At 44.1% G+C, this 14,941-nt stretch overlaps 1 protein-coding gene across 5 annotated transcripts in view; it reads right to left on the bottom strand.

The window, feature by feature from the left end:
* The window catches only part of flt1 (fms related receptor tyrosine kinase 1), a 32,265-nt gene that overhangs the window by 10,723 nt on the left and 6,601 nt on the right, over positions 1 to 14,941 (bottom strand). For 3 of the 5 annotated variants that reach the window (XM_047568768.1, XM_047568771.1, XM_047568772.1), the window contains exons 5-13: positions 12,075 to 12,246; positions 11,836 to 11,972; positions 10,968 to 11,139; positions 10,670 to 10,787; positions 10,265 to 10,434; positions 10,010 to 10,157; positions 2,976 to 3,099; positions 2,434 to 2,542; positions 255 to 563 (exon numbers count right to left, since the gene is read on the bottom strand). In XM_047568768.1, coding sequence (XP_047424724.1) covers positions 255 to 563; positions 2,434 to 2,542; positions 2,976 to 3,099; positions 10,010 to 10,157; positions 10,265 to 10,434; positions 10,670 to 10,787; positions 10,968 to 11,139; positions 11,836 to 11,972; positions 12,075 to 12,246 — 1,459 coding nt within the window. The remainder of the gene's footprint in view (positions 1 to 254; positions 564 to 2,433; positions 2,543 to 2,975; positions 3,100 to 10,009; positions 10,158 to 10,264; positions 10,435 to 10,669; positions 10,788 to 10,967; positions 11,140 to 11,835; positions 11,973 to 12,074; positions 12,247 to 14,941) is intronic. The other 2 variants (XM_047568769.1, XM_047568773.1) reach the window with 1 other exon arrangement.

The following is a 14,941-nucleotide window of genomic DNA, read 5'->3' as shown; positions in this document are numbered from 1 at the left end:
TGCTATACATTCAAGGCCTCCAACAGCAAAACACTTGGAATCTGAAACAATAAGTGTCACTAATCTCGGACTTGTTCAAGGGCCCTTGGTCAGCTTTACGTCCCCTGTATTATTCAGCCCACTGGAACTATTTCAAGTCTTGCATAATGTGTTTAGAGGCAAAGAACCTATTATTTAGTTTAAGTGAAGTTTTCAATACTCCCTTCTAAGTTTGCACGAGCTTTTCAGGTGCCAAATAGTTTAAAACCACTCACTCGTGACCTCCACCTGCGCGTCCAGGTGCGTTTCCTGCCCGGTGACGAGGTGGCGGACGGAGCATCTGTAGGCCCCGGAGTCTCTGGCTGTGAGGTTCCTTAGCAACAGGACCAGAGAGTTGGAGAACGCCCCCGACGCGAGCTGCTGAACATTCAGGGCGGAGCCGCGAGGTCGAGCATCCTCCGCGCCGCTCGCTCGTTGCCATGACAGCGCCGTGTACAGGTACTTATTGGCCAAGCAGGTGAGGTGGAGGTCCCCGCCCTCTCTGGCCTCCTCCTGCTGGCGCACACCGAAGCCTCCTGGGACGTCTGGGGGAAACACAGAGTGGATGAAAAAAAACAAAACAAAACAAAAAAAACAGTTTAACAGGAAAGACGGCGGAGCGTGAACAAAATACACCCCTCAACTGATCTCCTGTTTGAGATGAATGAGCCCTCTCAGTTTCTCGACATGCGAGTCTGGATCCTGACCGGTGCCCGAAACCAGGGCAGCTGATTCCACCAATCCTCCATTTTCTAACCTTTGATGACAATGTTGAATGGCTATTGTGGGTAAAAGCAGCTAGTGGAATACAGTGAAAAGGCTTTTTATTTACTTTAGCCATTTGAAACTTCCCGTGGAAACGGCTTGAGAGTTTCCTGATGGCAGATAGTGTTTATCTTTCCCGAACACCCCAAGGCCTCCCGAAATAAAGCGGACCTGCCAGTCCAAGGAAGTGCGCTGCACGGGGAAGTGGAACGATAAGAGCCCCAGGTTCCTGTTTCGCTCTTGCTCACACACCAACAGCCCGACAAACAGACACATACACACTCGTGTGCACACTCTAAAAAGTTTAACCTGCATTGGCCGTGACTTCACAACGTGAAGTGAATAAAACTGCAGTATGTGGGCTACGTGATGCACGTACGCTGCTTTGTACTGCCAAACATATCAGCCCTTTGCTTTCTCTATGCATAAGTACCCTGTTAATGTTGTTTTTCCTTTTTATGTGTCACGCAACAGTCAGGAGTTTGTTTCACAGCTTATGTGGAGAAATCTCTGCACAGTTTCACTTCAGTGCTTTTCATCTTTGCAGGATTTCACTCATTTTCGTGAAGGCTACATTGTTTTCTTTTATCCTTATTGACTTAAAATAGTAAGAAAAAGCCTTAAGAAATCACATTTTTAGTTTTGAACCTTCGCTCCAGGCCCCGTCAAGGTCTCTTTTTCAGCAGCGCACTGACCTCGCTGCAGTATCCTTGCATGTCTCTGACACTCTTATCTCCCTAGTGGTCAAACGACCTTAAGCGGTGAGGATTTAACAAATCATTAAATATATTATTCTGCAACCTAAAAACATAATTTTTTATTTTTTTGTTGTGTATCTATTATTAACTATATCCACCTTTTCTGTCATGTTCACTCAAATACATTTCCATCTGCTGGGTATTTTGTTTTGGCAAAGACTAAAAGATTAAACAAATGAAGATTGGATTAATCAGTTTTTAAAAAAAAACTAACATCTTAGAGGAGCGTTTGGCCCATTTAAGAAGGTTGCAGTTTAAAAAGTAAAAGTTTAATACTATAATTTTTTGTAAATGCACTTACAAACATAAACTTACAAAGCATCAAAGACTTAGGTCTTCAACGGTGCCCCTAGGGGTCCACGTAGGTACTGCAGGGGAAGGGAGGGGGGGCTAAGTCTTTGATTGATTTATTTTCATTTATAGATATATATGTATATTTTTTAATTTTAATTTTCTTAAAAAAATTAATTTTCCCCCACAAATTAAAATTTCTTTAAATACACATTAACATGAATCCAACATATTTTAGTAAAGGGATAATTTAATGTTACCACCACCCTATTATTTGAAATACAAAAAGAAAACTGAATGCAAAATGATACTGTACATTCATAAATTACACTAGGTAGAGTCCCTACTTAATCTCTCCATCAGTTGAAGACCTTTGATCAAAGGGATGACTTGATCCTTTGTAAACTCACTCAGGCTGTTTAGGATAAAGCGATAAAATCAAGTTGACGACAGAAATAAAACCCGAGTTATTTTAATTAGCGTAAGAATATTCCGGGGAACATCAAGGAGAGCATGCCTAAAAATAGACTATTTTACTGTAATTTGCTGTTTGTGCTTTCGAAAGACAACGCCCGCGATGATTCATCTTATCTAGAGTCACCTGTGACGTAGAAGTGGACGTCTAGCTGGTCGGAGCCAGCGGCGTTGGAGGCGATGCAGCGGTACACTCCAGACACAAAGGCCTCAGCTACCGTCAGGACTCCCACCGTCTAAGGAGAGACAAACATCCGCATTGAACAAACTGGCACTTAGCACATGTGCACATTCAAAAGGCTACGACTCATTACCTCTGCCACTGATGGCAGGAATCACAGTTTCCATTGGCGCTAGTGATAGTGTGCGAACACACAATGGGGGTTTCTGAGCCAGACCTCCTGCCCACTTCCAACTAAGCGGGCAGATTGACATCCGTGACGTTCAGAGGTATTAATATAGGTGAGTGTTTGTGGGAGAGGTTAAGGAAGGAGGCGAGGGAGCGCTGATAATCGTAACTGGTAATTAGTTAGGATGTAAAGTATGATCCAAACTCTAATGAAATCAGTGCAGTGACGTCCACATTTGTGTTTTTAACCTTCTGCACAACTGTGAGTACAAATCAGGTTTCTGAGCAGTCATAGTTATGCATTTCAGTGCTTCTCCCACCTTTTTCCTCCCCTGAAGCACTTCCTGTCTGTGAGTAACACTCAGGATGTGGTTGGACGTTGACGTGGCGGGGAGACCGTCCGTCACGGGGCTCCATAGTGAAGAGGACGTCGGACACACACACCTGTAACAAGGAGGCGGAGGAGGAGGAGGAGGAGGAGGAGGAGAGGGACAGGGACTCAGCTGTGTTGACACAAGTTATTTTACGCTACTTCCAGTTGTGTGTGTTTTTCTCAGCTGCGCTCAGCAGGAGGAAGAAGAGACACCAGGGAAACGCCTTGATGGTCTCCGCTTGATGTTTCGCTGCGATTCATACAAGTCATCATCATCATCACTGCACCATTTTTATCAATAGCATCACATCCTCTTTCCCTGCCCTGTGAGATGACAATAGCGGATCTTTGGAGTGCTATGTAATGCTGGATTGTTCATCCCTGAAGGATGCAGAGGTGGTACTGTCATCCTGTCGATTAGTTTCCTTCCATTCTTAACGAATCATCCCACATTTCCAGGACAAGAGTTCCTGTCCCTCAATGACTCTCACACGTCCGTAGAAATCCATAGATGTCACACCGGAGGAGCTGTGGGAACTGGCACTTATGCAAGATGCTTTGTGGTTATTTACGCACATCTCGTCGTGATGAGAATTTCTGAAATCGCACAAGAGCTAGGGAGGGCGTTTGAAATGCCGGCCGGTTGTATCACAGCTGAGGGGGAAGTTTCACAAGGTGTTTTACTTTTCTTTTCACAAACGAACAGCTGGAGGATGAACGAAAATCTGTTCAAATGAGATGATAAATGTGCAGCCAGTTTTTATCTACGACAATGATTACACAAATGTGCCATATTTGGCAACATCTTTAATATTTTTAATAAAAAAATGATTTTTGTAGTTCAGACGTTTCTCCTAATCTGAAATCTACCACATTTCTTGCAATTAGATCAACACTGATTTGCTGCGTTTTAGATTTATTTCTGTCAAACACTGAGACAGACTATGCAATACTTGCAATTAATGCTTGATTATTTAAGAAAAGCTACACTCTATTTAAAGTTTTGGTTGTTCAGCATTTTTATATAGGTCACATTTTTCAAGGCTGTAAGAAGTAAGGAAACAAAACTATTAAGTCATGCAAGTGACACTGATGAAGAGAGCTCAAACAAATGTATAAATGTAGATAAATGGTTGTGTATTTAATCCTTTAGATGTTGACATCTCTGAAAAATGCAACTGCAATCAAGTGCATTCATGCAGTGTTATAATGAAACTTTACTCAAATGTAAGACAATGTGTGGTAATTCTCAAATTTTGTGTGCTTGTGACTATTACTATTCCTACCATCTTTACAAGAAAATAGTATTTTGTGAAAAAAAATAGTCAGAAGACAGTAACTAGATGTCTCCACCTCGGACAACCACAGCTGTGACGCCATACTTCAGTTTTAATGCATGAGTGATTCAGATCTAATGATACGATTTAATAATTTCCTGTTCCTGATTATATATACGGTACATTTTGTCCTTAAGTAGAGGATGTGAAGACTTCTTCCACCACCGCGCTCATTAGGTGGGCGGCTTCTCTTTAAAAAGCAGCCAGCCTTTTCATTTGAATATATAATAGGCCATTGTCGTGCTCACATCTGTGGTTTATAGACAATGGGCCTACTGTATGTCACTACAGGCAGGTGAACGTATACAGCAGCTGCTAATATCAGATGTGACGATGATAAAACTTCCAGGCGGGAGACACGGCGAGCTGCTCGGTGTCCAGAAAGGTCACGGAGTGCAAACATTTAAACGCGTCCCAACCACTATTAGGAGACATCAGGATAGATGTTTGCAGATAAGTGTCATGGTTGAACATGAGCAACTGGATGCAGATTTATCTTAAAATATGTGATGAAACTGACTGATGAAAGAATATCTGGGTGAGAACTAAGAGAAAATTGCTCAAGCTTTGGATGTTTTTGATTTCATCCTTCAATACGAAACAAGATTTTGTTTAATAGCAAGAAAATTGGATGTTTTCATCATGCCTTGCTGGAACCTACTTGGCTGATATCTTGCCTGGTTGCCTGGCAACATAATTATTCTCATTTGAGAACTTATTTTTATTTTTTTGTTAAGACAAGTTTATCCATGCATCTATCCTATCTATCTATTTGCCAATATTTCAATCCATCCATGCATTTGTCTGTGCATCTGTCTATATATATTTCTAGATCAGGGTCCACGACCCCTAGAGGTTCAACGGTGGTACTGCAAGGGGGTCGCAAAATCTTTGGTTGGTTAGACATTTTTTTTATATATATATATATTTATTTATTTTTAATTTCCCCCACAAATTTAAATGTATTTAAATAAACATTAACATGAATCCAACATATTTTAGTAACACATATAATAGGTTGTGGGTCCATACTTAATATCTCCATCAGTTTGGGGGTCCTCGGACCCCTGCTCTAAGTACATAAGCCCATTCATCATTTAGACTCGAATCCTCCTTTTTATAAACTATCGCTTCCACTCTGCTCATTGATCCCCTGTCTGTTTATGGATGTGTCACTGGCCCTGTCTGCTCCCTGTCTCTGTCTGTATCCTTGTCGTCATCCTTCTCTGTCTCCTCCCTGAGTTCGGTTCCTCTCTGCGCCCTGATTGCTCTTCCTCTTGGCATCGAGATAGTGTGCGACCACACAAGCGACCCACCCTGTGCATGACACCACGGGCTCCACACACACACACAGACAGACACACACCCACACACTCATACCCACACACTCATACCCACACCCACCACGCCACACCACACTGCCCGGGAACAGATTACACCAACACAACGCGCTTCCCACGCTTCCCAGGAAAAACCTTCAGACTCACACAAATAAAATTAGTTGGATGGAGGCGTGGACACAAACGTGGTTAGATACGGTGAATGAACACGTATGCATGCACACACGGACGCACCACATTCACACAGTGTATGTCTGCAGACAGGGTGAGCGGCAGCCGCCTGGAAGTATGAATGAACTGTTCCGACTCGAGTATCAGTGGGGGTCATCTCCTGCCTTTTCTCCCTGTCCTGTTTTGCTGCCTAAAATACATTTCTACCAGGGTCCGTGTATGTTCCTGTCTCAACCCCAAAAATAACCACAGAGCTTAGAAACCAATACACAAATATAAGCAAAGTTTAATGCAAAAACACGAACAACGGATATAACACTTCAATACATCTTAACAGATTCATACAGAGTTGGCAAATATTGTCACTTGTCATATGTAAGTTAGTTGTATAAAATTATTAAATATTAGATTCATATATTACTCATAGAACATCTGTATACAAGACACCCGTAGAATGGGACAAACACACACACGTGCTCCAGCACAAGCAAACACATGTTGTCAGACTTTACGCACACACGCATACCCGGACATGGACTTAACGCAAACATTTATGGCACTCGTTCTCTTAAATGGCTTGTAGTATCACACTTACATTAAGGTTTTAATTAACTTCTGATACAAAGACAACAGGGCTGTTATACTGACATCGCATGACACACAAAGAAGACATTTTGACATGTGGACAGTGGAACGACACGGGACAGTCAGTGGTCCGTGCGGACTTCCTACATGGTAGGCGTTCGCTGACCGTCAGTCTTTTAATGGAGAACTGAAGGCATCCCATAGTGAACAGCGCAAGGCTCGTTCTCTCTCCTGTTTCGCCCGCCCAAGGGAAGCACGTTTGACCTTCTACCGGTGGCTAAAATATCGGAACAGAAACTCACAGCTTTTGTGGATGTCAGAATCAGATCAGGGCTTGGGATATGCACCCGTTATAGTACCACTCTAGGACACGATATACAAGCGAAGCAGCTCCAGAAATGTGGCTGGTGGGTGGATGGAATTGCACTTCTTCTGGCTCAAAATGTCTGTGAAACGTAAAAAGGCGTCAAACTACAGGGCGGCCTGAGGGGGTGGGGGTGGGGGTGGACTCAAAGTGGGAGAAAGAAGGAAATAAATAAATAATCAGTAAAACAGGTGTCCTTTTATCCTTAGTGCTGTGGCGTATTTAACTCCTGGTTTTCCCGTGTCTCCTGGTCTTCACTGCTCAGCAGTGTTACAAGTCACTTTCCTCACATTCCAGTTTAGCAAACACGGGATCATCACTTAGGATCATTAGTAATGTCTCTGAGGGTTCTGGCTGCTGTGGAGAGGCACTGATGAGCGTGTGGAGGTGGTGGCGGGAGGCAATGGGGAGTTTTTCTTCTGCAGAGGCGGAGGACGCTGGGGTTGGGGTGGAGGGCAGCGCTGGTGAGGAAAGGGGTTGGAGAGGTATGTGTGGGGGGCAGCAGAGTTTTGGGGAAGGGGTGTGGGGGTGCTCTCAAGAATAGATCAAGCTCTTGAGGAAGCGGACTGTGCCACGTTTGAAGACGAAGGGACAATCACGCCGCTGGGAAGCGTCTCGCGTCGGAGAGGAAGCCAAACAACGAGAGGAAAAGCGCTCTGATTTTTGCACAGGAAGCCCAGTGCGCCTCCTGCCCGGGCCAGATAAGAGCGCCGCGGTTCCCAGGGCCAGACCCAGGAGTGGATTCAGGACCCAGGCGCGAGGCCCCCATCAGCCTGGCCCAGCCTGGTCCACTGTCCCTGGGCCTCTTCCAGCACGGCGTCAGGCTCGAGGTGCAGCCGGGCTGCAAAGAACAAGGGCCTAGTGAGGATCCAAACAAAACTACTGGTCTAAAGAAGCACACTCAGTACAGACAGTGAGGCGGAACCAGAACAGAGCTTTACAAAGGACCGTGAATCAGTCAGTTTAGAGGCCAAATGTAATCTGCTGGGACATAATAGTGCTAATATGCACACTGGTGTAATAAACTGTGGCTTCACCGTCTGTGAGCCAAACTACTACTACTTTATTGGGTATTATTTTATTTTATGAATGAATGATGAATTTCAAATGAATGAAATGAACTTTTTTAAATGAACTTGAAGTAGAAATATAAAGGATCGATTCACCAAAATGATCCTCCAATAATCTTGCATGCGCAGATTGCATTTGACATCTTACTGTGAAACAAAGATTCGCTCATACATACTGTACTTTTGCACTGTGGTACAAAACACAACAACCGACATTTTTAATTCCTTTAAAATCTAAATCTACTGTCTGAAATAAATTCTAGGTAAAGGTGAACATTTCTCAGCCCCGGTGAGGATGGCAAACTTAACCTCCTGAGACCTGAGCTTTTGTTTTTTAATTCCTTTATTTCTTTTTATTTGGGATTAGTTGGACCTAGGAACTATAAAAACTAAGCATCGTCTTTGAATAGGAAGTAGTTTTTGGAAGAAAAAAAAAAAAGATGTCCTCTTGTGTGGACACAGGGATTTATTTCACTCAATATCATAATAAAGTCACCAAGATGCAACAAATTATAAAACTGTTAATTTTCATGTGCAATTTTCAAGTCCCAATGTCCTCAATCGAGTTCTCGCTAATTGGAAAAGTTATAGCTTGAATTTGTGTGTCATATTGAACTAGAAAACTTAGTACGCATAAATAAACAAATTTTAATTGTACCTTGTCCACTTTTGTCCCGTGATTATCTGCAGAATGAATCCACTGAAATGAACGCTATCATGTTTTTACACCGACTAGCATCTAGTTAAGACGATAAAAGTTTCAATGAAGCAGAATAAGCTGCCACGAACCTAAAACTTAACGTCCCCATGTGAGGACGCGGGGTCTCAGGAGGTTAAGTGCTGCTGACAGGTTTTAAATGATGTCCGTGGACATTCATGTAGATTACTTTTGGCAGAGATGGATGGGTGAAACCACTCTGGAGGCACCTTGGCGTGGCGCCTGTGTGAGAGTGCCACGGTTAGGGTTCAAGTACACTGATGATGTCAGCGCGTCTCAGAGGGGGGATAGAGCAATGGGCGGCTGCTGTGGTGCTCTCAGGTAATACTTAACCTCCCTGACTTGGTCGTAAGGAACACAATAAGTGTCTGACCTCCAAGAACAACTCAATCAATGTTTCTGCCAAATCCCTGTGTGTTCGAGCTGACTCGATGACTGTCCCTCTGCATCGCTGGGCTGGGCCATTTCTCATGAGAACTTTGTATATAGAGTGTGTGTCAGATATAAGAAAAAGCATCACAGGATGCAGTGTGCAATCACAATAATAAACAGGCCTCTCACCCTGCGTCCTGGACAGGAAATTCATTAAATCATAGCGTTTGATTTGGAAACCAACAAATCGTGACTGAGAGCACGGAACTGGCCTCTATTGAAGTGTGTTTTTTTTTCTCTGTCCTTTCATGTCCGAGATACACTGTGTACTGTGTCTGTGAAGGTACCAGGCACACACACGTTCACACACACACACAAACACACACACATACAGGCTGCACATTTGTATGCACATAAACAAACATATAGAAAAGGACACATGGACGGCGAGAGAACAAAACTATGGGAGAAAGAGCTGCACAAGCAAACAAACATGTAAACAAAGACGTGATGAAATGAAACACACACACAATGAAACACACACACGCAAACATGTGGGCGCACACACACACGCACACACACACACACACAAATTTTCACACATTCCCGCACATGAAAGGCCCCCGAAGGCATCTGTTCTGGTTACAAGAAGGAAGCGCCGTCTGAACACATGCTGATATAGACAAAACATGTCTCGTTTTTCTAAATCACACACACACACACACACACACCAAGGAGTAACACAGAACAAACATCATTATTTGCATTGTATGCAACTTATAGCGTTGATGTCATTTTTTTTAAGCTACGTAACAAAAACATGTGCACAATTTACATGTGAAATAATATCAAAAGTATTTCTTACTATCTGAATGTTGAATTCGCTTCAGTATAAATGAGCTAATTTCAAATTGTGTCAAATCGTAAATAAATAGGACTCAGTGTGGCTCTTAATGCTAATATTATGCTTGTGTTGTTCTGCTAGCACAATGCAGTGATGGTGACCTTTCTGGGTGCTACTTACAGGCCTTTGGGCGAGCAGGGATGCCAGAGCCACTGGATGTGTGGAGGAGGGACCCCGTGGGACGTGCAGGGCAGGGCTTTTCGACTCCCCCGCGCCACAGAACCCGGGTCCTGCGACGACACCGCTTTCTCCCCTATCTGAGGACTCACTGTGAGACAAGAAAAAAAAAAAAAAAAGCCCAAACACACACAACTTTTAGTCAGGGGGTGGTGGTGGAGACGTAGTGATGTGGCGACCGGATGTGTCGTTTCTCACCGTTGACCCTGAGGTTGAGCGTGAGGTTCTGGTAGAGGCCGTGCTCCTGGATTCGCACCAGGACGGTGTACTTCCCGGCGTCCTCCTCCGCGACGTCCCGGATGACCAGGGAGCTCCCGTTCATGTGGTATCTGGAGCACTGCTCTGCCGCCACCGCGCCGTCCTTCAACCTGCGCGACGTAAAACACCTCTGAGCAAAGTGTGGTTTTCCCAACTTTTCGGGGGAATGTGTGATTAAATATGACGTCCCTGCTTGCAAAATCATTCATAGATGTGGTAAAAATACATTGGGAGGTGAGATTAAGATGATCTGAGGCAATAAAGGGGGAATGAAGAAACTCAAGGCAGTTGTGTGTTATTACAGGATTCATGCTTCCTGTGTGAGGGCTAAATATCATCTCTTACCAGATGACTTCGGGGACGGGGAACGCTCGTAGTTTGGGAGTGATCCGGTATGATTTCTGTCCCGCTTGTACCACCATGACGGACCCATTTCTGGGCTTCAGGCGGATGAATGGACGGTCTGAAAGCGAAAAAACATACATATGCATTCATGAAAATACTCAGAAACAATTTTACACCGCCCCGTGATTCAGACATCGTCATGGAAAATGTGTTGTGGGTGGAAAACACAAAGGGGATATCTAAGCAAAATTTGTCAGATTAGCATCTGACTCACGGACTTTCAGCTGAAGACACTCACCGTAGACGATGACATTGACCCTCTGCTGTTTGCTATGAGCTCCGCTGGTGACGCGGCAAGTGTAGAGGCCCCGGTCTGAGCGCTGGAGCTTGGGGATGGTCAGAATGCTGTAGAACAGCATGTACATGTGGTGCTTCACGAGCCGTTTGGACGTGGAGCCGGCGCTGTTGCTCTGAAGGTTGAGAGTGAAGGAGAGAACGTTCGACTCATTGATGCCTTTTGAATGTATTTGGAACCGCTGTGACCAGCAATGCACCAATGCAAACCCTTGTTAATTATTGATTGATTATCTGTTCTACTCCAGGAATGAAGAATGCTGCAGGTACGCTGCAGAATCGATAATGGCTAAGAAAATGCTTGTGCGGATGGTTTAATACACACATATACATGTAAATTACAAATAAAATTAGTATAAGCCATCTTCAAGGTGTAATTGAATATTTTCCAGTCAGTGGAGGCGAGACAAGAGGTTACTTTATTCATCACTTTCAATGATTCCCTCTAAAAGACAACTTTAAATTTATATTTCTATGCCTGTACTGCACATACTGTTTCTGTTTAATATTAGTGCTGTGCACCAAAACTTCATTTTGATTGAAATCTAAATGAAAAATAAAGCCTGTCTAAGTGTTAACTTTTAGTACGTAATATGAGGATAACATGGAGGTTGGAGGCGTCTCACGGTGCCCCATGAACACATGAAACCCACCACCATCCCACTGGAAATGTTCCTTTTGTTGTATTGCACAGTGAATATATATTTGATATTTTTTTATGCAACAAACACCAAGGCAAATTCCTTGTATATTTCTTGATTCTGACTGCAAAAGGCAGGTACAGGTTTCATAAGAGCTTCATAAGAGCTGACCTTTCCAGGGTAGTCCCAGGTGAAGTTGACTCTGGTGTTCAACTCGGCGGTGGCGGTGCAGTTCAAGACCAGCCTCTCTCCCTTCAGGATCTCTACAGGCGTACTGCTGTTCAGATACACCGCCGTGATGTTACTCACTGGGACGAGAAGAAGACATAAAAGGGAAACGTATGAGGAGCGACGAATTTTAGAAACAGGAACCCCCGAGTTATGTACGGCCGCAGAGGCAGCATGCTGACCTGGTCTGTGTACAAAGTGCATACGTGACTTGTGTTTGACCCCGTCAACGATGGTCTGGCAGTAGAAGAGGCCGATGTAAAAGTAGGTGGGCGTTCGGATGGTGAAGCCCCGCTTGCTGTTCCAAATGATGTTCCTCTGGTCAGGACTCAGGACGCTCGGGTGGGAGAACTGCTGTAGAAGCAAAGAGAAGACAACCCCCGTCACATGTTTTCTCCTGGTGACACACTCACCACAAAGAGCAAACCCTAGAGCTGACGTACTCCTTAAAAGATTAGGAAACCGCACTGTCACTTGGTGTTGTGAAAAAAAAAAAGTGATTGACTAATTGATACTATTTACACTGAGTGGAACACTGCAGATAAGAACGAAACTTAGTCATACTTCATGTGCAACTTCCTGCTAAAGCTATAAAAATCCACAAGAGGAAACAATGGATGAAGATCATATGATTCTGGAGAAAGCCCCAGAATAGTTGCTAAAGGACAAAAGGAGGTCAAAAAGAAAAAAGAAAAAAAAACTCAAAGCCAGCTTAAATCAAGCCCTTGGTCTCATTTTGGGCATGTCTTCTCAAAATAAGGTTATGATGTTGTACACGTACAGTACAATCGATTATTAATGAGTATTTCTTTTAAGAGACTCGAGACTTACACGTTCAATCAAAACGTGACACACTTTTTTTAATTAATTGTCGGTGCGTTTCATTTTCTAACACGGGGTGTTCTCAGCTCTGCGCTGAAGCCAGACAATGATGAAGGAAACACCGCAAAAACAAACAAAGACACCAACCAAGCTGGAGGTGGAGGGATTTTTTGTTGAGGCTGCACAAAACTGTGTTCACCTCAAACTCAGCCGTGCCTGACTTGATTTGCTTTTACTGCGGCGGAATGATTCACCTCCAGAGCGGGACAGTCACAAGTCCTTGTGGAGATCTGTGCAATTGTTGCTCACATGAAATTCCCTAGAAGACCGAAGCTTGTGAAATTCTCACAGTGTCAGTTTTATAATTCGGGCTCACTTGTGTAACCTTGTTGTTTTCTTGGAGGCAGGGACAAGGAAATGTTTACTAGAGTTTCTGTTACACAGTGGAAGCCTCCCACCCTCTCTCAGGGGAAGAGGCAGACCCCCCCTCCACCACCACCACCCCCCCCTACCTGCACCTACAACATGAACTGAATGACATCCCCCTCTCTCGGAGTTACGCGGCACTCTGAGACGCCACTGAGCTCTTCATCCCCGTCGCCCTGCTTCCTCCCCCTGAACTCACTGACGCTCCATCTGGGCACCCTCAGTGCCCTCTACACCCCCACCCCCCTTCCTCTTATCCTACATGGAGAATTTTTTCAGGTGGAGGTGGCGGAGAAGCAGCAGGGAAAAGGGGGAGGAGGATATGAGAAACGTGACTCCAGTCCATCTACTTGCATCCTGTTACTACAGGATATAGACATTTTGACTGGAACCCCAGGTCGACCCTGTCATACCGCACCTCTGGGACATCCCGGTCACTTTCACAGCTACAGCGAGAGAGAAAAGCCTCCTGGGTATTGTTCCTGCTGTAAGGGTCATAACGGAGACCCAGGCGAAGTGCAAAGTCCTTCCAGGAAAAAAACACTCCAGATGCAACGAGAGAGTGAGTGAATTCCTGGTTCAGACAGGTCAGCACGGGGCGAGAGGAGGGAGATGAAGGAAGACGGGTTATTTTTAGAATAATTACCTTAGAGGTTCCAGGCATTTGTGTGGAGATGCGGGCGGGACAAAATGTGTGTGTGGGGATATGACACGCAAAGTCCGGTTTGTCCAATTCTTTGTGGACTTCCTGTATCTGATTTTCAGATTCTTAGAAATGTTTTTTTTTGTCACAGCCTCCCTTTTGTTCACTTGGCCACAGATGACAAGGTCTGGACACTTTGCTGGAGACTAGAATATCTACAACAACTAATTTTGTAGAGACCTTCATGTTCCCAGAGGATGAGTCCTACTGGAAGTGAGCCACGGATTTTTCTCTTTCGCCACTGAAAGGCTCTCATTAATGGTTTTGAATGAGACTTTTTTAACATGCAACACACTAGCAGACAGGAAATTAGACCTTTATTTTCCCCTCAGAAGGATTTAAATGTCCATTGTCATGGTTTATCACTAAATACCTGCAGAACTAACCAGTGACTGTTTTCAACACAGGGTAAAGGAAGGTGATGACCTTGGCAAACATCACGCCGTCATTTTCGAGCATATTAAAACGCTCGTATTAGCAATAAGCTGAAAGCAGTGCTGTGCTAATGGACCGGAGACTCTTAGCCTTGGCTACTTTAAAGGACACTCTGATACCTTCACAGGTCAAAGTGAATTTTCTTATCAGGATGAGTGCTGTTTAGCTTACTCTTCCTCTCTTGCTACGTTGATGACGTTGCTTTAATGATATTGGTTGAAAACCGCACGAAGGAGCTAAACTGAAGGTAAGGAATTTGAAAGACGAAACATTTAATACGTGGATTTGAGTTGCACGACAGAAACTTTAACTAAGACGCTCAGTAATCGCTGTGCTCATTTGGACATTTGTTTTGTTACTTGCATGACTTCAGAAGTTTTAGCTTAATTCCTTGCTTGTCCATCCATGTTTTGAGCGGACACATATTTATTATCCTTCTATTGGATTGTCCAGACCAGAGCCAGCTCTGTTTTACAACTACTCCATTGTAGATACAAGTTTCCTACAGTGACGCATGAGCTGTCATATTAAAGACCAGCAGCCCTGATTAAAGAGAATGGACTGTACTTTGATCTGTTGGGGCCAACAGTAGCTACTTCTGCTTCCTCCACCAGGCTGGCCAGCTGCTTAAAGCATCAGTGGGGGGAAGTTGGCAGACATTAT

This window comes from Mugil cephalus, chromosome 18 (genome assembly GCF_022458985.1).
Source record: "Mugil cephalus isolate CIBA_MC_2020 chromosome 18, CIBA_Mcephalus_1.1, whole genome shotgun sequence".
Classification (NCBI taxonomy): domain Eukaryota; kingdom Metazoa; phylum Chordata; class Actinopteri; order Mugiliformes; family Mugilidae; genus Mugil; species Mugil cephalus.
This window is presented reverse-complemented; position numbering and strand designations above follow the sequence as displayed.